The following is a 21,244-nucleotide window of genomic DNA, read 5'->3' as shown; positions in this document are numbered from 1 at the left end:
CATGAGAGCCACGTAACCACTCCGATACAAAATATCTCCTGACAATAAAGTTCATTCATTCGCGCACTGGGTTTCCCAGCCACCAGAAACTCATTGGTCACTCTGACCGGTCTCATTGCAGCTCGGAGCACACAGTCTCAGATTTTCATGGCCCGGCCTCCTCCTTCTGCCCCTCTGGCACTCCTGTGCAGGCCTCTACACAAAGGGGAACATACAATGCAGACATGTGGTAAAGGGATAGCCTTCCCTCAAGGCTTCCCTCTCGTCACTCCCTCTGCTTCACGTGGTCCCAGCTCCTCATCCACGCTTCCAAGGATCCTTTTCCTCCATGGTCCCTTAGTGTCTCAGTGTCTCGTTCCAGAAAGGTTCTCTGCAGTTTTCCTCTATCTCCATTGCAGCTTTTCCGGTCTCGAATCTAATCTCCTTTGATATCCGAGTTCCTTTTATACACCTGCAGCCCCTTGACCGGCTGCAGGTGTGAGCAGTCCATGAGCCCTACCTTACCACATTTAATGGGACATGACTGATTTGGACAGCTCTTAGCAGGTATCTTCGTCCCAGTAACAGTGGTAAAAGAGCCTGTTCTTCATTGCTCTTAGTTGCCTCTTCTTCGTCCCAGTACTGTCAATTGTCATGTGTGAAGGTAAAAGGGGGACCGACTTGCAGTAACCCATGAGGGTTGGGTTGGTTGTCACTAGGGAACAGGGAATACCATGTCTCGCCCATCTTCTATTTAACCCTTTTCCCTTCTCTAGTAAGTTTGGGTCGATGTTATCTCATACACTTTTCCTAGTCACAGGGACATGTATGTCAATACCCCATTACTGCCCAAGGGATAGAGGGTTCTTCTTGAAAGGGACTGGGGGGAATACTGTGTCTTGCCTGAGCATATCTCACTCCCAATCCCCAAGGACCTTTCACCCAATGATCCTCCCTCACTTTTCCACCCCCAGGGTCAGGATTCAAAGGCAATGGATGGCCTTTCCCGGGCCAACCAGAGGATTCAAGAGGAGTAGAAGTGAGGACACAGTCTATTCGAAGAACAAGTTACTTACCCCAGGCAACGTTCTTTTGTTTGGATGGTCCTCCCACGTATTCCTAATCGCCCCTCCCAGCCTACCCCGCAGTAGAATTGCTGTGAATTACACCTTAAAGTACGTCATTGTCTGATACAGTCTTGGACAAACTAATGCCGGTAATCCTGTGGGAAGAAGGCGAAAAAACTGAACTGAAGCTAACGGCTGCTACGCATGTCATACCTGTGATGACGTCTACCTTGAGATGAAGGCCCTAGAGGGACATCGAGTCGACCGCATAGACCACAGCGCCTTCTGCCGAAAAAGAAATTGCAAAGCAACTAATGCTGAAGATGAGGAAAATATTGGAGGAACATCTGGTAAGTAACTTGTTCTTAACAGTACAGCACATTTTTGTCTACCTAATAGTTCATGCAAATTAAAGGGTGTATTGTAATTATAGTTCCTCATCAGATCGTGCATTAATAATGTTCAAGGTCCTTCATGTGGCACTCTCAGCTGGTACCAGTGACCGGACTATATCCATGGAGCCGTGTGGGTTGTGAGCTGGCTGGAAGCAATCTCCTCTGTTCTTTGTTTCCCATCTTGTATTGGGAGCTTTTTTACTTCCTACAAATAGAACATAAAATATGTGAAAAATGTCTTCGGAAGTAGATTACTTGTGAATATGTGAATTACATGTTTGTAAAAAAAAAAAAAGTTGAACTGGATTAAAACGTAGTGTGATCTGTAGCGATGAATGGCACAAAGGTTGAGAAATGAACGTGACTCAGCAAATCCCTGTTAATGATGTAGTGTGGGGATCGTTGTTGGTGGAGATGCATATTACTCCAAGTTGATGAAATCCATGAATGGTTTTCAATAGTAAATGGAATGGGCTAAGGGTTATGTTTGGAATACCATACGCTGTCGTTTATCTCGAATTTCTTTAGAAATGTTTTCACTGGAGACATTATTGAAAGATGCTGTGTAGACCGTGGCCCAAGAAAGGGCCCAGCTTACATGGGCTCCTTGCTTGTCCGCTAAGGGAAAACCTAGAAATGAAGACACACCAGGGTTGAATAGAAGGTTTTATGGAATGTATTGTGTGTGTTTTATATGTGTTTGTTTTATATGTTTGTGGCTGGATGGAATGTTTAGAAAAGGAAAGCACAACGGAACAGAACTCGCCTGCCCAGGAGTGGGTTGGATGGGGAGAAACGAATCCATAAAAAGGAAACAGTTGGAGAAAGACAGTTGAGACAAAGGGAGAAATGGTAATAGGAGAGAGAAAAACCTTTGGCGACTGAGAAAAAGCACAAAACGTGCCATAAACTATTTAAAAAAGCCATATTTGAGGCTAAAGCTGGTGGTTTGCTCTCTAGTGCTATCCTTCTTGGATTGTTGTAATGCGTTGTTTCTGGCACAACCAGCCTATCTGATTCGATGCCTACAAATCCTACATATTTAGGGCCCAGATTTCCCCAGTGTCTCCACTGGTTGCCACTAGTGGTGAAAAGGGTGCAATTCAAGGCATTCTGTGTGGTTTTTCGTGCCCAGCATGGGACGGAGGCGGTTTAAGTTCCAGTTCTATGTGCCCTGCCAGTCCTTGCGCTCGGCAGAAGCTCTTCTTGAGGAGGTTCCCGGTTCAGATTGACCCTGGTTGGATGTTGTGCTTTTTCAGTCGCGGCAGCTCTTTTGTGGAATTCTCTCCCTCTGGCTCTTTGGAAGATGCATGACTATTTTGCTCTTCAGGAGATCCATGAAGACCTGTTTTTCTAGCTTCCTTTATTCTACTTGTTTAGGCACCGACAAGGTGCCTTTGGCCGAACGTTGCGCTCTATAAGATTGATATATAAATAAATAAAGCCAAATATTAACAGAATGAAATCTCAATATCATTGAAAAAACCTTGAACTATTTTCCACCATTTCCAATTGTATAAACCCTACTAATGCCTCCCCCAGCATTACCCCTTCCACACTTAAAGCAAATGAATTTAATAAGCGTGCAGCGGGCTGCCTGGCCCAAAGATGGGCCATCCAGTGCGGGCTGCGTGAGGGTGGTAGCCTGAACCAGGCAGCCCAGCTGTGCCCCCATTTGGCCCACCTCTTGGCCAGCAAGGGCAGGTCCCTTTCTTAAAGTCCTCCCATCTTCTTATGACCGGTGGCCCGGGAGGTGAAGAGCAGAAGCCCGGTTCGACCCTGAGGGCGGAGTGGTGAAGATGAATGCCTGGGCTACCTCCTTGTGGCAGCCCAGGTGAAGAAATGGTCCAGGCTGCTGTGAGGAGGCAGCCTGGGTGAAGCTCAGGTGGCCTGAACCCTGCGTGTCTGCGCATTGCAGAGGGGGCGGGCCAGGAAGAGGACTGGGCAGTGCGGGCGGTGGTGATCAATGGTGGCATCGCCATTGCTGTGGGATGCTGCCTGAACTCAATAAGGTGTCCGGGTTGCACTGCTGAGTGAAGCAATGTCACCACACCAACAGGACACTGCATGAAGGGGAAATATGGCTGCCGTGGGGTGCAGTGGTGACGTGGGCAGCCACACACCAACTGGACCGCCCAGAAGATTTTAAATGTGGCTGCGAATGCCATGGTGAGTGTGGGTGACCCCTGCTAATGTGGACGCCCTGAAGATAAAGCTAGCAAGCTACGGCAGTGAGAGCGGGTGGGCCCCCAGCACTAGTGATTATGGTGAGCCCCAGTTGGTAGGTGGCTACCCAAAGACATTTTACAGAGCCCACGTGGGTTGCACAGTGGACATGGGTGGCCCCATGTGGTGCACGGGGCCACCCAGTAGAAAGAAGTGGGACCAGGCCCCATATATCAGGGGACCGCCCCCATTCAGCCACCGAGAACAGACCCATGGAAGGTACTGTAAAAGGGGTGACTGAATGCAGCAGTCACCTCCATTGTGACTTAATATATTGTGTGTGTATGTCATATGTCATTGTTGTATGTATATTACGGTATATATAAATGTTAAGCAAGGGATAGTAGAGTGGTGGATTATTTAGGGGTAATGTTAGGGTATGTGCTGTGTAAGTGTATGGTGTATGTATAAAAGAGTAGAGTAGGTACCCTAGTGTGAGGTAGTTGGAGGATGTGGCAGCCTGCCTGAGGCCGCCATGGTAGGGGAACCACCCACAGAGTCCATCATCTGGCCTCACTCTCCATGTGGGTGGTACCTGTAGTAAGGGAATGGGTCTTTTGCGTCCAATTCACTCTATGGGCCCCTGAGACCCCTCCATGGCAGGGTGGGTTGGCATAGCAGATACCCATTTAGATGGTACATGTCAGGGGGATGTTAGGAAACGGGATTAGAAATGTTTTAGGTAGTTTGTGTTTTTTATATAAAGAGGGGTCCCCGTTGGGATCCCTATAAAATGAACCTTATGTGTCCATTAGTAAGGTAAGAGCTCTGGGTGTAGCCGATCTACTAGTAACAGCTATTTTCTTTTCAGGTCCCACGCGTCTCCCCATCTATTGGGCCTGTGGGTGATCGTTCCTATGGGCACTAATCCTGACCTGGGCAAGGCTCTGTGGCCTGGGTTAGAGCCAGAAAACAGGGGCTACACAATATTGCATAGAACCTTAAGATACTAAGATGTAAAGCTGTTTGCGCCAGCACTCAAAATACTGATTTTGAAGCTTTATTTGTTAATAAATGTGCTATTAAGTTTTAACCTAAAAGTAGCAGAACCATGTTCTGTCTGGAGTTGTGTAATCCAAAATAGGAAAATAAATGCCATGTACCGGATTTTAAGATGCATTTTTTTTTTTTTATATAGATTGGCCAGTCTGAAGTTTACCTGATCAGCCCAGACACCAAAAAGATTGCGATAGAAAAAGGCTTTAAAGAGATTTCCTTCTGCTCTCAGGTTAGTGCATGAAAGTTCACAATGGATTTGTATTTGCTGCGCCTAGTGGATGCTTCGTTTTGCTTCGAAGGATCGTTTGATGGTAAACAGTTATTGTGGTAGACGATTTTTGGAGTGAAAGTAAGGATAGTTTTGCGTTTTAAGCCACAATCTATTCATTTGAAGATGCCCAGGCCATGGCCGGTGCTCGCTGTAAGAAATATTGGCTTTTATGATCTAGTTTAAATGTTTGTAGTTTGATTACAGTAAAAACACATGTTTTAATCGACTAATTGCCAAGTGTACAGGGGCAAGTTTTCCTGAACTGCCAAAATCTCCTGCTACCGGTCTGCTTCACTGGCTTCCAGTAGGCACTCTGATCAAATGCGAGGCCTTGTGTACGACTGGGGGGTGGGGGGGGGTCAGGGAGGTGGGGGATTACTAGCGAGTTCTCGGTTCAGGATGCCTGCTGAATCCCCTACATCTCATCCTTTTTCCCTTCTAGTGCTAGAATGTCTTCATGCCTATGTGGTGTGTTGTACAGCTACATATAACATTTGTGGAAACCGCAGCTCCATTGTGTTAAATATTGTGTTAATCATGGGCATGTTGTACTAACAGCTGTACATTAACCTAGGCTTTTATATAGAATTGCCTTTTGTAATGGACTCAGATTTTGCATCATGGTGGTTCATAATCCCATATACTAGTAAGGTTGCTCCTGTGCTTCATTAGAGATTCCTGGTTGTGTGGAAGTGGTTGTGCTTAAAAACGGATAAGCACCACATGCATACTAGATGTTATGGCATAGCACCTGCCAGTCAGCAGGTGCTTAGAGTGTTTTTTTAAATGCACCTATCTACCTCCACCACCCGCTATCCCCTTCTACCTCAGGACCACCAGGGTCCACCACTCTGTCCCTGCCCTGTCTTTCCTGTCTCATACTTCCTACTAATATTGCACACACCTATCCATTCTCCCTGCATTCAAATATACATTATTGATATTGTTGTCTGTGTTGTCCTTAATTTGTTACCACTTATCACCTCTCTATAACCACCTAATCCATTTCACGACACCCAGAAAATGGAATGCTTGGGCCACTGCCATCCCCCCCCCCCCCTTTGCACACAGTTTCTGATCGAAGTGCGTTCCTACTATTAAATACATATTAACACAAAATACACATTCTGAAAAAATACATTTTCATCAGTTGGAGGGAGAAGGAAACCTTTTCCATACATTATCATAGAAAAGGATATTTTCTATAAACATCCTGAGGAAAATCAATATACATTATCATTAACCAAATCTAGCAACAACTGGAACTCCAACCAATTTCTTGCAGTGTAACTGCCCTTTTTCTTTCAGAAATTCTGTCGGCCTTGAAGAGATATATGTACGGGTTTGAGAATTCCAGCTATGTTTAATTTGCATCTTGCTATAATTATTTACCAAAATATACATCTCCAATGCTTCCTTACATTTGATTTTGAACACTAAAAAATTAAAGGTCAAATTAACTTAAGTGTTTCACCATAAATTATATTTTTTCCACAATATTCTTCCCGCCATGTGCAAACCATTGACTGGTTATAAAAAAAACATTTGTGAGTTGAATCTAGTGCAATCACACCAAGAGCATCTGAACTGTCCTGATTGGTACCAATGAGTCAGACAATCGGGGTGTGACATGCTAACAAGTGGTCTTCTGAGAATGTAAAAGACTATTTGGCCAGGACCTCACTATCGGAGTTCACATTCAGAGTTATTGTTTGACAGGTAAAGCAATACTGGGAGCTATTATGCAATTAGTTATAAAAAGTTGCTGAAGTGGATGGTATCCCACCAGTTAAACGGTCTTGGCCATTCAAAGACAACTCTTTTATGATCTCTGTAGAGTCGACACAGTGATCCTCAACATGGAATGTAAAAGGGGCTTGTGTTCAAGTGCTCTTTTCTTGTTTATTTGACGGACCTGTTTTTTGGACACATTTGTTACATGAAAGATTTTCACCCGCAAACGTATTTTAATCAAAAGCATGACATTATATTTGAAATATTACCACATCTGACAACGTACTTGGGTGCTAATGGTAATTATCATTTGGATGGTGTGACTTACTAACTGCTAATGGCACTGCTGTGATCTGCTACATCAGGGTGGTGGGCCATTGCCAGCTGGTACTACCCAACCCCATGATGGTGGTTATGTAAAAGCAAATTTACATTTTATGAGCATATACAGTACTCTTGATTTTATTCATTAGAGGGTGCATTGAACTGGAAATAACTGTCCTAGACGGAAGCAAATGCTCGGTCTGACCTCTGATCTCTGTACTCTAAAATATCCCACCTCTGAAGAATGAATGCATGCTGTGATTAAAACAAATTAATTTCACAACAGCCGTTGAGTGACAGGCTAGACAACTCCTTGGAGATTGAATTTACCAGAGTGTCCCTCTGAACCACAGAGCAAATACAGTATACATACACTTCCAGAACACTTAACACACTCCCACATTTCCCTCATGTTCCCTTACAAGTCATTACCCAAAATACAAATGTGTTGGCCCTATACAAGGAAATGTAATCCCCACAATCTCATTGGCTGCCTTACACTTTGGCACCATCCCAAACAATTGTCATGACATATACAAGCCCCACCCTCTTCTTTGGTTTCTTCCTGCAAGAGACACAATCCTAACCTGTCATATAATACATTTGTGTTACAGCTTTCTACTTGGTCACAGACCTGGAATGCTAAATCTCACCTGCATGGTATATGTATGGACACTTTGGGGCTATAGAGAGTTAACAAAAAAAAGCTCCTTTGCTCTGGTGCTAATTAATTTCTCCAAGTATTCTGACACTCTGGATATTTATTATTGTCATTCTCTTGCCTTTTCATCGTGTACAACTATCAGTTAAAACTATTTGACCTCCGTTCACATAATCTTTTTCGTGCTAATCCATTTAACCTTTTCATAGGCCTCTGTCATCTCTCCTTTAGTCACCCTGTTACAATTTTAGACACTACCACTAAATTGACAGTGCCAGGTGGCCGACGCTTCTTTGGCCATTCAGTTAACAATTTACAAACTGAAAACTCTGGGCCGTTCTATTTCAACTCCAAAAAGCATTCCTATGTGGTTGCAGCTGTAACTCTGCCAACCTCTCTTGTCCCAAACAAGAATCTGTGCATGTTTATTGTTAGGTGAGCGTGTTCAAAACTACTGCATCCCCTCATAATGGATTTTTCATTCAAGAGCCTTTTTCTACTTTACATGAAGCTTCTGTGCTTTTAAATCTCATTGTGGCAAGTTTCACAATGTGCTCCCATATTATTCTTGCACAATTTGTTGCTGCATGTATGCAAATCTAAAATGTATCACACTAGACACAAAATAACACTAAAAGTAACCTTCAACAACCCTCAATTAACTTATACTAGATACATCCAAAGCTGCAACAATATTGCATCAATTTTGAACATTAATATGGTGCATGCAACATTTCTTTTTCTATTGGGATAACATAGATCTACCCCAACACATCCATGTTCTGCCTGGACATTCTTTCTCTGTCAAGGTATTGTAGACTTCTTGATAGACTTTCCACACAAGTAGTGAATAAAGCCTCTTCTAGGTGTTCTATATGCCCACCTAACATAATTGGGCCAAAGGACAATGAAATGAAACCCACACTCCAGGACAGGAGCTGTCAGAAACAATAAAACAGTGGTCAGAGTACAATGTACGTAATGTTTCTCCCTACACCCGATGGAACGGTGAAGTAAGAATTCTGACAAAGGGGTGGCATGTTTCAACCAGTTTTATTTAAATGTAAAGGAAATGTCCTACCTCTCTCCATCTCTAAAGGGTTATCCCTACCTAAACAAATATCAACTCTGGTGCTCATCGTCTGGCTGTTTGGGTAATCTGTCCAAAACCTTACTATACCTCTACCATAAGTCTACAAAAGGGTTCAGCATCTAAACGAAAAATGATAGCAGGAGAATGGCTCCCTTCTCCTGGAGAACTGGCTCAGTTTTTATTTCTTGCCCACCAGTCTTTTGCTCTAGTTTCTGAATCAACAGTGTATGGTCAGGAGAAGGACTTCCTTCTCCTGGCCCACCTCGCACAGCCTTGAGGGCTGCCTTGGGATCCTCAAAAGTCTCTTCACCTCTTCCCAAGCTTGCTTTACAGTTTCAGCAATTCTTCCCTGTCGTATGACATTATGAAGATTGTCTCTAGCTCTTGTTGTCTAGAATCCTCTTTAGTCTTAGTTGGATGATTACTGTGACAAAGGAGATTCCTCCTGATGCACAGATGTTTTTCAGACCTTTGGATATCACTACTGTGTCGAGGGAGATTCTCTTTCTTGGTTCTTGGGGTATCACTACTGTGATGAGGGAGATTACTCCTAAGGTTTTCTTGACTCTCTGCTCTCCCCGGACCCGACCTGGGGTTTCCATCACCTTGTTTGTGTTGGGAATGTATGTTTGGTTCTTCCTAGGATTGCGCGTGACTTGCTGTTTGCTCGTTGGCTCTTTCTGGTTCACCTACGCGGCTCCATGAAGGCCTGGGGCTGGCGGTCTGTGCGTTGTTGGGCCAAATGGTCCACCTCCCAGAGGTCACACCACCACCTCGACTTCCCCAGCACCAGAGTTAGTTGGCTTTCTGCCGGTTCATGGTATTTTTCTGGGGCTTCCAGTTTTCTGCGTCCTCTCTTCAGAGGACCAGTTTCTCTGCACAGCTGACAGGTTCCTAGGTTTGAACTTCCCAGGCTTTAGTGGCTCCTTGCCAGCTTCTCCCTTCTTTCAGTACTTCCCCTGGTTTTCTCTCTCCTAGCTGGGCCCACCTGTGAGGGGTCAGTAGCGCGAGGCGGACAACTTGTTTGTTGATTTACCAACATTTGTCATTATATTAAAGAAATCATGTAAAAAACATGCCTCCCTACTCTGCAGAGCATTTACCTGCCTAACTAAAGCTTTGGGAACACACCCTAATGCAGGATAACTGGCCCTCACAGTAAACAACAAATATTCAAAGAAAATATATGGCAATGTAACATTGCATGAACAACATTCAGTCTCTGGAAAACCTTCTCATTTCCTGGGTGATTTCCCTTCCCCAGGATTCAAAGTCAGTTCTGTGAGTTTTCAACCAACGAAAGAAATGTCTTTAATCAGTTATTGATGTTTCAAGGTCAATGGAAAAGTTTAACCTAAGTTCCACTAGCAAATATTTTCTTCTTGGTGAAATAGCCACTTTCCACTTCTTCCAGATAGCACCAATGTTAATCGTAGCCACGATTCATTGTCACCTTTCTCAATAAGATGTGCCACAGTTCAAACAGAAATGTAATAGTCACTACCACCAGTGATACATAGTTATTGTTTAATAGTTTGTATTCTCCTGATTACAGGCTTGAGCTTCACAATGGTATGGTTGTCGAGATGACTTAAGTGTTGCTGCTTCAACTTTTAACAACTTTACTTAATTTACTATGAGAACAGTCACCTTTGCCCCACAGAACTCCTCTTGACTTGTACTACTACAATACTGCATCCACGGACCAACCGATAAACCACTACTGCTTCAGTACTTTGGTCTACACCACAGCTTTAGGGATTTGTACTTTATGACATGCTTCGACAAGAAATTCAACAACTTCAGGTAGGCAAGGCACTCTGAACTCTCTTCAAAAGGGGGCAGCCTCTTTGCCTCTTTCAACAATAACCAGGGTTTGCCTTGGAGACTCACTTTGCTCTGTCTTCCAGAGTCTCTGGCAATATAGGTTGTCTTAACTTAAAAATTGTATTTACAAGCCGCCCGTTTCCCTTTCCCAACTTTGCCTGCCCCTTTCTGCCAGTTATCAGCCCACGTAATTACCCAGAAGCCTTTGTGCCACTCTCTTAGCATCAGGTAATGCTTGCACACTTGTATCCTAGGCCAATTAACTGTTTCATCGCAGTACAGATGGATTGCTTCTTAACTTTGGAAAAAGTGGGCTTCAGTGTGAATATGGGGAGCCTCCTGGCTTGGGCAGTGCTTGTTGTCTTCTTCTATGGTTAACTTTAAACCTCTTACAATGACTTGTATGCCATGTTAGAATAAATAATAGAATTCAGTCTTTCTTTGAAATTCAGAATTAGGCACATACGACCACTTCATGGTATAGTTTTCGGGGTTTAATGATTGGTATTTAATTGTATTCCCATGTGAAAGTAAAGTATAGAGTCCAGGTCTCCTTTGAGAATCACAATTGGGCACACACGACAATTCTGTCGTTTTCACAAGTTAAAGATGGTTACTCTTGGGCTGATAATATTAAGTATTCGGTAATGGCCCTAGCAGCGTTCCCTTTCCTTAATTAGGGACACGCAACCACTCCTTCAAGCAATAAGAGTGTTAGAATAGCAGAACAATGGATTTTAGTCCCTTTAGCTTCTCACGTGAGTAATTACTGTTATACGCGAGTGCTAGATTTCCATTATGCAATGTATTTTGAAACGCAACAAACAAGTTCTACTTGCTTAAAGTTTTACGTGAGTTGATAAGGAGCTGGATACTGTTGCCCGTAAGGCTCATGCAATGTACTAGAACACATGCTTCACTCACTGACATTCTGGACACCTGCTCAGCGGGTTGCCCTGCTTTCCCGACTTCTGCCACCACTTCTACGACTTCTGGCTCATTCAGGACCCACATCCTTCTCCTGAAAAGGTGTCACCGGTCTGGCCACACTGTTTCGAAGCTCCATTCACTCCGGAGCTCCACGGCTTGATAATGACTTCTTGCCTCAGTCTCCTGCACGTCTGCAGCTCTGCAGCCAAGGCAATCGGGCTCACATGTGAAAGGACCTTTCTCCTGCACGTCTTCTACTGCGCAGCCTCCGCAGTTCAGAGTTTGGGGAAACGACTCTCTCAGAACAAGCAGGTGAAATCTGCTGTCTCCACATTCAGACGCCCCTCTTGTTCTCCCACATCTGCTGGGTTTGCCAGCCTTGTGCCTTCTTCCTGCTGCTACTACTGCTACAGTTCGCCTTCCAGGCACAATTCCAGCTCCTTCCAATTGCGTGCACCTGAGGGGACCTTTTATGCAATCCAGGTTCGTTCAGTTCGGGGCTGTTAAGCTTAATTGCCCGATTACTGCTACAGCTTGCCTCCTCAGCTCTTTCTCATCCCAGTATGTCAGGGATCATGGGACTTGTAGTCCCCGTCAGTAAAGTTAGTTTGTTAAACTTTGGAGCTATTTTTAAGGGTACATTTATTTCCCTTAAGCTCATTGGAAGATGGACTATTAGGATTGGTTATTACAGAGGAAGAAATCTGTTTTAAGGCATTTTCTCTGGATCTTTTTTTTATACCCTAGGGAATAAGGAGGGTATTTCTTCTTAAAAGATCTTCCTATTGATCAGATTTGGCAGAGCTTGTACCCTGGGCCACAGATCCTACATGTGAATTAAAGACACTATAATGGCAATATGCCATCACATGTTTTGGCACCCCAGAAAGGCACTTCCTTTCAGATGACAAATACTGTGTCTCATCCCACTGAATCTCTTGATCACCCTGGGCCCCCTCTCCTCCCACGTGATGGTCCTGGGGTACACCACACCCAAGGTTGGGATCAGGAAGTATCTGCCTTTCCCATGCCCCCTGGTAGGAGACTTTAGTCTGGGTTTCAGTGAGGTATCCATAGGATTCTTCACATACCCCACTGCAGTGTCATATCCTTTTGGTTGTTTCCATGATGAACTCTTCATGCCTCCTCATGGTCACCTCTTCCCAGTTCTCTTCGAAAAAGGTATGTCATCCTTCTTATTCTTCGGAAGGAAGGTAGGGAATGTGACAGTAACAGGTTTTTATAGGTACTAGGGCAAGAGGGTTGGGAGTTCCTTCGCGGAGCAGATCCCCTTAAGGGGAGTCTCTACCTGTGAGGTCCTTCTATCCACCACCCTTAGGGGCACTATTGGGTAATGACCTCACCTCCCTATCGTCGGGAAGGGCTTGCCACTGGAGAGAAGTGATGAGATTCCGTGAATCGTGGCATACCCTTCCCCCCCATGTTCACCTAGAAGAAATCTGGAAAGAAAATCTACATTTCCCTCTTCCTTTCCCTTCCTATGTTCAACGGAAATGCAGAACATTTGAAGATCTAAAAACCAACGCGTTATGCAGGGATTGTTCTTTAGTCAAGCTTAGCCAGGTTATAGGAGAATGGGCAGTAACTAGTCTAAACGTACAACCCAATAGTATTTTAAATATACTATAGCCCATTTGATGGCAAGAGCCTCTAGCTAGATGATGGCATTGTTTTTTTTCACGAGGAAAGGGATTTCTGCTAATCTATAATACAGGACGTTCCACCCCATCAAATTCTTGGGAAAGGACCGCTCCAAGACCCACTTTAGACACATCTGTCTGTAGTAAGAATTCCTTGTTGAAATTAGGAACCTTTTAATACTGATTTGCTGCAGAGTATGTGCTTCAGGGTGCTAAAGCTGGTCTGATCATGTTATCATGGAATATTGAGGGATAAATCTATGATCATATCCACTGAGGCCCAGAAATGCACAAATATCTTTCTTTGTCTTAGGCGGAGAGGTCCCTTGAAAAGCTCTACTTTTTCTATCTGTGGCTGCACCAACCCATTTCTAACAAACAAGATATTTCATGGCTGACTGAGCCCAATCGTATTTCTTGGGATTGGCAGTCAGACAACAGGGAAAGTTCAGACAATCCCCCTTTTTAATAGTTTCACAAAATTTACATTGTCCTTTTATTTTTACGCGAGGCCACAGCACATGACTGCAGCACTATTTTCCTGAGCTGCGCCCTGCACATCGCCCTTCAGTCCTTTGCTTGTCGGGGTCGGACGCACTAGCATTTCAGGGAATGTTTTTCTTTTTGTTCCCATGTCCTTCATTTACCTGCTCTGCTTCCACAGTCCTCTTTCTTCCGTCTATGCCGGAGTGTCTGGGATTCGTGTCCTGTTCATCATGAACACCTCGTTTTGCGAGGGCAGATCCCCACTCTTTGCCTAAAGTGCTTAGGCCCAAAACACTGGTGGGACTCGTGCTTCTACTGTGACTCCCTCTCTGTCCGGGACTCCAGCGTTGGCTTGTCAGGTTGGAGGAAGTGTTCCAGCAGATTCCTCTACCACATTTACAGCAGTTCATTGAAGAAAATAGGAAGCAACCGGTAGGCTCATTCCTTTTTAGGGCACCCTAGCCAGGGGGCTTCTTTCTGGGGTCTTTGGGGTCTGGCAGGAGCTAAAATAGCTCTGCTACCAGGGATCTCCATGAGGTGTCCCTAAAGGGATCTAATAGCCATGCTGGAGTTCCCTCCGAGCTCCCCTGCAAAGGGGCTGCCAGGACCGGCTCTTCATCCGAGGTTCCCTTTTTGGGGGCTAAAGTTAGGCCCAGTACTTCTGGGGCCTTTTTCAATGGGTCAATTCCGAGGTTTCCACATCTGGAGTGAAGTGTACGTAGTCTCGGCTTAAGGTTCCTGTTAAGGTGACTAAACGTACCGGGGTTACTCCTAGGTTCCCCATCTTGGAGCTATATATAAGACTGGCAATATTGAGGGGCTCCCTTCCAGGGCTCTGGCTTCAGGGGCTCACTCAAAGCCTTCCCAAGCCTGTGGTCGACCCGATCCTGCTTAAGGGGGGTAAAGAAGCCAGTTAAACACCTTTAAGGCTTCGAGAACTGGGTCCGCCAAGGTTCTCTCAATGGGGGATAATTTTATCAGCAGTCTCTCGAGGTTGCAAAAACGCTCTAGGTCTTCTTGCACCGGCTCTGCCGGAGTCCCTTTTCAGAAGGCTAAAATGGAACATTGTCCCCTGTGGTCCATGGTGGCCATTTCGTCTACCTCTTAAACCAACGGTCACAACGGCTGGTACTGAGGGGACCTGTCTTTGGGGCTGAGCAGCCTTTTCCCTGTTTTGTGGTTCAAAGAACCTGTTCTGCTCTTCAATGGATTGGCATGCTCGGACTCCGCTGCCGCACACAGTCTCGTTCCCTCCTACGTCCGCTCCTTTGGTTTACGTAGATCCAGTTGCTGGAGGACCATCCTGGCAACCATCCTCTTTACGATCCTGTGGGTATGCCCCTTATGAGCGGCCTCTACTCACTCCAGTGCCTAGACCTTGTTCTGAGGATGCGTGTTTTGGCAAGCTTCAGACGCTGATGTATTCTGATCCCATGAAGCCATACCTTGAGGATTTATTTAAGAATATCTTTTTTAAGCTGCCTGAACCAACCCTTGCTGTGGCAATCCCTCTGCCGGTCCCGGTGGTGCCACCTCCTCCACCACTTCCTGTGGGGCTTTTGCCTCCTCTGCCTCCACTTTCTCGTGTGGGAACAACTCCTGTTGCGCACTCAACCCTGATGAGGATCAAGCGGACCAGGACAGCGACATCGCTCCCCGCTCTATTAGATCCTTTCACGACCTGGATGTGGATATGACTGCATTGCTAGACCTCCCTATACCAGAGCCTCCGTGTCAGGCTCACCTGGGTCTCTGCGTGAGCAATGGATTCCTCAGAATTCTTCCTCTCGTAACCCCGGGACTGGGAAGCAGACCTGCCAAAAGAATGGGTGTTTAGAGGGTTTCCGTAAATAGACTTCCTAAACCTCCCTCCGCCCTCCCAGTAGAGTGTGTTCCCTTGCTGGAGTGTGGCTCACCTTTTGGTTTAGTGTGGTGCACTCTCCATCCTGCATCTGCAGGGGCGCGGAAGTCTGAGGTTCAGAGCTAGTTGCTTCACTAGGTTCAGGCAGGTGTAGGTGCGAAACGCACTCTTCAGGGTTTGCCCAGTTACAGCACTGGGAATGTCCGTGAGTTCAATGAATAGGCATAAGTCCATGAGCCCACAGGTAAGTCCAACTGTGGGTGGAAGGTAAGTTCAATGGAAACCAGTTACTTCACTGGTTTGCGTGCGGGTTACAAGGTGAGTGGTTGATTGGGGACACGCTGAGCGTTAATAATGAGTTTGTTGTCTTTGCAGGTCTCAGAACGGATTGCCAGCTGGATGCGGGCGCAGAGAGAAGAATTCCGCTTGACTCGCCTCTAAAGGTAAGTTACTGTGGTCGCGCAGGAGACTGAGGCTTTATTTGCATGCGTGCGCTTACTAATTCCAACTTGTTTTCTTCTTTCTTCCGTAGATCGGGTCCGGAGTGCCGAAGAGCTCTAGATCGGGTCCGGAGCGCCGCAGAACTGAAGATCGGGGCCGAGAAGAAACCTGCCTCGATCGTGAAGAAACAGCTGACGGAAGATCTCTGGATATCCGACCGGTGGGGGAGTGAAACGGGTAAGGATGTTCCAAGCTGCAGAGCAGTGGAAACAGGTAAGGGTCCTGGCTGCGGTGAACGTGTGCTCAAGGCTACAGAAAGCACACGAAGCATGGACCAATTCTTGGGTGTGGCTTATATAGGCAGCCATACCCAAACACTAGAGTGTGCTTCAGTTCCTCACAGTTCCTGGGTGTCCCACAGGCATCCATGTTGGAAGCACAGGAAGTGACTAGGAAACGAGGCTTATGTGAATGGTGTACATTCTAATACTCCCTCAGTGTTTTGCTTGCCAAGCTTTTACCCATCTAGCCCCTACTTGTGTCTCAGGCTTTTCCCCATGTGTTTGTGTTACTGAGGTGTGGATTCCCATGCTAGTACCCATGACACTCCGGCTCTACAAGAAGGGGTACTTTCTGGAGCCTATATGCTGTCGGCAGAGAAGCACACTGGCTTGTTCCTTCAAAGGGATGTCCTGGCCGAAGCCTGTAAGGTTTGGAAAAAACCTCATTCCAGGCAACACCTGAACAAGAAAATTGACGCTCGCTACAAGCTACACGCGTCTGAGGTCATGTCTTTGTCTACATGTCAACTGCCCTCATCGACGTTGGTGGCAGCATTTACGCTCCAGTTGAAGCCAGCCTCTACATCTTCCACTGCAGCGTCTCGGGTCCTTTCCAAAGAGGACAAGCTTCTTGACGCCATTGGGGGAAAAAGGGTTTTTCCAATTCGGCCCTTCAGCTGCGTCAGGCTAATACCGAGCTCATCCTGGCAGCTGCTATTGTCAAGCTGTGGAAGGAGCTCAGTGTTTCAGGAATGTATTCCTCCTGATGGGCTCGAAGACTTTAACCCTTTAAGTGCCATGGGTATTTCTCCCCAGTGCCAGAGCCTTTTTTGGTGATTTTGGTATGTGGCCATTCAATGGCTTGTAACTTTTTCGTTACATGAGATATCTCGGCCAAATTTGGCTCCTTTTTTCCCACATGTAGGCGGTCGTAACGCCACCCAGGAATCCCAGGTTGCTGTAGGGGGGTGAGAGAAAATAAGGAAAATGTGCGAAAATTTTGGTTTTTTTCAAAAAATGCCAATAAAATGATGTACAAAGAAGCCTGTGGTTTTTTCCTTGTAAGAGCTAGGAACATGGTTTGCTGTGCTGAGTTCCCCAATGTGTTGGCTTTCAGGAACAGGTTGAGTGGAAGTGGAAAAAAATTATTTTGATGGGGTTATCAACCGTTTTGTGAGAGGTAGGCGATTTTTGCCATTTTTGCCAATTGGACATGCATGGACGGAATGGAAGAAAAGGGCAGGAAAGCCAAATTGGAGGTCAAAAAGGCATATATTTCTGAAAAGTAGACAAAATTCCAAGTTTAGGAAGGGGTGATTTGCATAGGTCAGGCAACAACTAGGTAGGGGAAACTGCCATCGAATGGGGGAAAAGCGGGAAAATGACTGAAAAAAAAAAAGGTATGTGTTGGACATGGTTGGCTTGGTACGGCAATGGCTTCTATGAATTTTGAGAAAAGCAATGCTCCGCTACATTCCCCCGACTCTTGCAGTTAGGAGAGCATACCATTTTTGTAGTGTTTGTACAAAACAAGCAATACCACAAGCCAAACACTGAGCCATGGTACACAGGAGTTTTACGCTCACGGCCTGACCAGACGCACTTAGCATGTGTAAATTGGGAAAACCAATGTGGTGAGGAACGGCAGCCATACATTTTTTGAAAGAGCACAGGCAGACCTTTTCAAGGGTAGGTGACTTGTGCAGGTTACAAAAGTGTATGGTGGCAGCGACTAAATGTAGGTCACATTTGGGAAAAGAAAGGGTTGTGAGACAAAGGGCTCCAGCAAATGGGTCAAAACGTTATGAAAACCACACAAACACAACACATGGCCTACCGTCCCGCGTTCCCACAGGTGTCCCGATGAAAACGGTACCCCACATGTGTGGGTTCACCTACCTGGCCGGCAAGGGGAAAGCCTAAAACACAAGTAACCCCAAGTCTGTTTTCAGAGGGAAATCTCAGACATTCTGCCGACCGGCACAACGTACAGATATGGGCCTCGGGTGTCCAAGCCACTGAAGAAAACGGGGAACCCCATGCATTTCCGAAAAGAGGACATCCTTGGGAATCCGCAGAGGTATGATTTGTGCACATCGCCCCAGATTTTATTACCCAGACACCCCCGCAAAGTCCGAAATGTGGGGAAAAAAACGCTTTTTCCGCACATTTCGCTCGACGCACCCATCGAAACACGCCCCCAACAACACATGGCCTACCGTCACGCGTTCCCACAGTTGTCCCGATGAAAACGGTACCTCACATGTGTGGGTGCACCTACCTGGCCGCCAAGGGGAAAGCCTAAAACACAAGTAACCCCAAGTCTGTTTTCACACCGGAAATGTCACACTCTCACATCATACAGATATGGGCCTCGGGTGTCCAAGCCACCAAGGAAAACAGGGAACCCCATGCATTTCCGGAAAGAGGACACCCGTGGGAATCTGCAGAGGTATGATATGCCCAAATCGCCCCAGGATTCATTACCCAGACACCCCCGCAAAGTCCGAAATGTGGGAAAAAATACGCAATTTCCGCACATTTCGCTCGGCTCACCCATCGAAACATGCCCCCAACAACACATGGCCTACCGTCCCGCGTTCCCACAGGTGTCCCGATGGAAACGGTACCTCACATGTGTGGGTGCACCTACCTGGCCGGCAAGGGGCAAGCCGAAAACGCAAGCAACCCCCAGTCTGTTTGCAGAGGGGAATCTCAGCCATTCTGCCGACCGGCACAACATACAGATATGGGCCTCGGGTGTCTAAGCCACCAAGGAAAACAGGGAGCCCCATGCATAATCGAAAAGAGGACACCCGTGGGAATCCGCAGAGGTGTGATTTGCGCACATCGCCCCAGATTTTTTTACCCAGACACCCCTGCAAAGTCCGAAATGTGCCCCGGACTTTGCGGGTGTGTCTGAGTAAATGTAATGGAAGGCCCCTCCTCATGCAACCCTCCCTGGGGGCAGATAGGGGGGCCCACCTCATGCATCCCTCCCTGGGGTCAGATGCCCCTTCCTAGAAACAGATATCTGCCCACAGGGAGGTTTACAAGGGGTGGCCCCTTTCTACTTCGGTTGGGGGAGCACCCCCCCATGAGGGGACACCCCACCCTTTCATTCAGTAAAAAATCCATGGTGGCTAGTGGCCCCCACCCCTTCCCCCAACCTCGTTTCCCATCATTTCATTTTTATTTTTTATTTTACATTCCCTTGGGGCAGATGGTCAGCCATCTGCCCCATGGTTCACATGCACGTGCCCCCATGCTTTGGGGTCGGGAGGGGGGAGAGAGCTCCTTACTTGAAGCAGCCCCCTTCCCCCCCACCTCACAAAGAGATCCATGGTGGTCTAGTGGGTTGCTGGTCACGGATCGAGCGCTCTGCGCCGATCCGTGACCAGCAATGCCTCATATGTGGTGTCCTTGGAAAGGGGAGAAAGTCCCCTTTCCAGGGACACCACTTTTTGCTCAATCCCTGGTGGCCTAGTGGGCCCCAAACCCCCTCCCACCTCCCCCCATCCCTCGGATTATTATTTTTTCTTTTATATATTTCCCTGGGGGCAGATGGTCAGCCATCTGCCCCCAGGGTTCATTTTCATGTGTCCCCATGCTTTGGGGGCCGGGGGGGGGGAGATGGCTGCTTACCTGAAGCAGCCCCCCTCCCCACCAACTCACAAACAGATCCATGGTGGTTCAGTGGGTTGCTGGTCACGGATCAGCGCTCTGCGCTGATCCGTGACCAGCAATGCGGCATATGAGTGGTGTCCCTGGAAAGGGGAGAAAGTCCCCTTTCCAGGGACACCACTTTTAGGTCAATCCCTGATGGCCCAGTGGGCCCCAGGGCCCAAAACCCCCTCCCACCTCCCTCGTTCCCTCGATTTTTTTTTTTCCCCCCCACCCCTGGGGGCAGTGATCATCTGCCCCCAGGGGTCCCTGGCGCTGTGGCCCCATGCTTTGGGGCCACGGGGGAAGGGGGCCGCTTACCTAGTAAGCAGCCCCCCTCCCCCACGCGTCACAAAAGGATCTTCGTTTGATCCGTGACGTTGCGCCCGGGGATCGAGGCGCCCTGCGCCGATCCGCGGGCAGCAAAGCCACACAATGGGTATCGTTGGAAAGGGGAAGATCTCCCCTTTCCAACGATACCCGCCTCGATCTCCGGCTTGAAATACAGCCGGAGATCGAGGCGGAACAAGAAGGGCACTCACCTTCTCTCTCCAACGCAGCAGCCGAAAATGGCTGCTGCGGTGGAATTACTTTCCGTTTCACGCCGACGTGCGTTACGCACGTCGGCGTGAAACTGAAGGAAATCCAACCCCCGGGCAGTGAGGGGGGACCTCTCCCTCACATAGCCCGGGGGTTGGATTACAGTTTTGAGCGATCCCTGCTTTGCAGGGATCGCTCAAAACAAGGTGCCGAAAAGGACGAGCTATCTCGTCCTTGGCACTGCGTGTGCACTTCCAAGGACGAGATACCTCGTCCTTGGCACTTAAAGGGTTAAGGGCGGCTTATCCAATGCCGGGGTTCCAGCGCAGGATCTACTTGAGGCTGCGGCCCATCATGTAGACACTTCCGCTCGAAGCCTTATGGTCGGAGTAGACCTCTCCCGCCAAGCGTGGCTGCATGCTACAAGGATTTTGAAGGAAGTTCAAGACAAGGTGCTTGATCTTCCCTTTGAGGGTAAAGAACTGTTCCACTCTTCCATGGATGAGGAACTCCAAGACTAAGGCAAGCACTCAAACGGCCAAGTCGTTGTCGGTCCTTGCAAAAACCCCATCAAAGGCACCTTATACTCGGAGGTCGGGGTCTCAAACAAGGTCCTTCTCTGGTTTCAGAGGCTTTCAGGATCGCGGTGCGCACTGTGCAGAGACTCCCGCTGGTGGCCCTCTCCGTAAACCGCAAAGGCAAGGTGGACGGTTTTTCTCTCTGTCAGCAGCCTTCTCTTCAGCAAAGGGTGATCTCCCCGCCGATAAAACATCTAAATTATATTTTCCATCGGCGGGAGGATGAA

The 21,244-nt window shown here is 47.1% G+C and overlaps 1 protein-coding gene across 8 annotated transcripts in view; it reads left to right on the top strand.

The window, feature by feature from the left end:
* TBC1D1 (TBC1 domain family member 1) overlaps positions 1-21,244 on the top strand; it is a 1,823,125-nt gene that overhangs the window by 888,612 nt on the left and 913,269 nt on the right. For 7 of the 8 annotated variants that reach the window (XM_069631816.1, XM_069631814.1, XM_069631815.1 and 4 more), the window contains one exon: positions 4,806-4,895. The exons of the other annotated variant lie outside the window; for it this stretch is intronic. In XM_069631816.1, the coding sequence (XP_069487917.1) occupies positions 4,806-4,895 (90 nt within the window). The remainder of the gene's footprint in view (positions 1-4,805; positions 4,896-21,244) is intronic. 8 annotated transcript variants of the gene reach the window in all.

This window comes from Ambystoma mexicanum, chromosome 6q (genome assembly GCF_040938575.1).
Source record: "Ambystoma mexicanum isolate Mex_15411 chromosome 6q, UKY_AmexF1_1, whole genome shotgun sequence".
NCBI classification, from domain to species: Eukaryota; Metazoa; Chordata; class Amphibia; order Caudata; family Ambystomatidae; genus Ambystoma; species Ambystoma mexicanum.
Note: the sequence above shows the minus strand (reverse complement) of the source record. Positions and strands in the feature narration are given on the sequence as shown.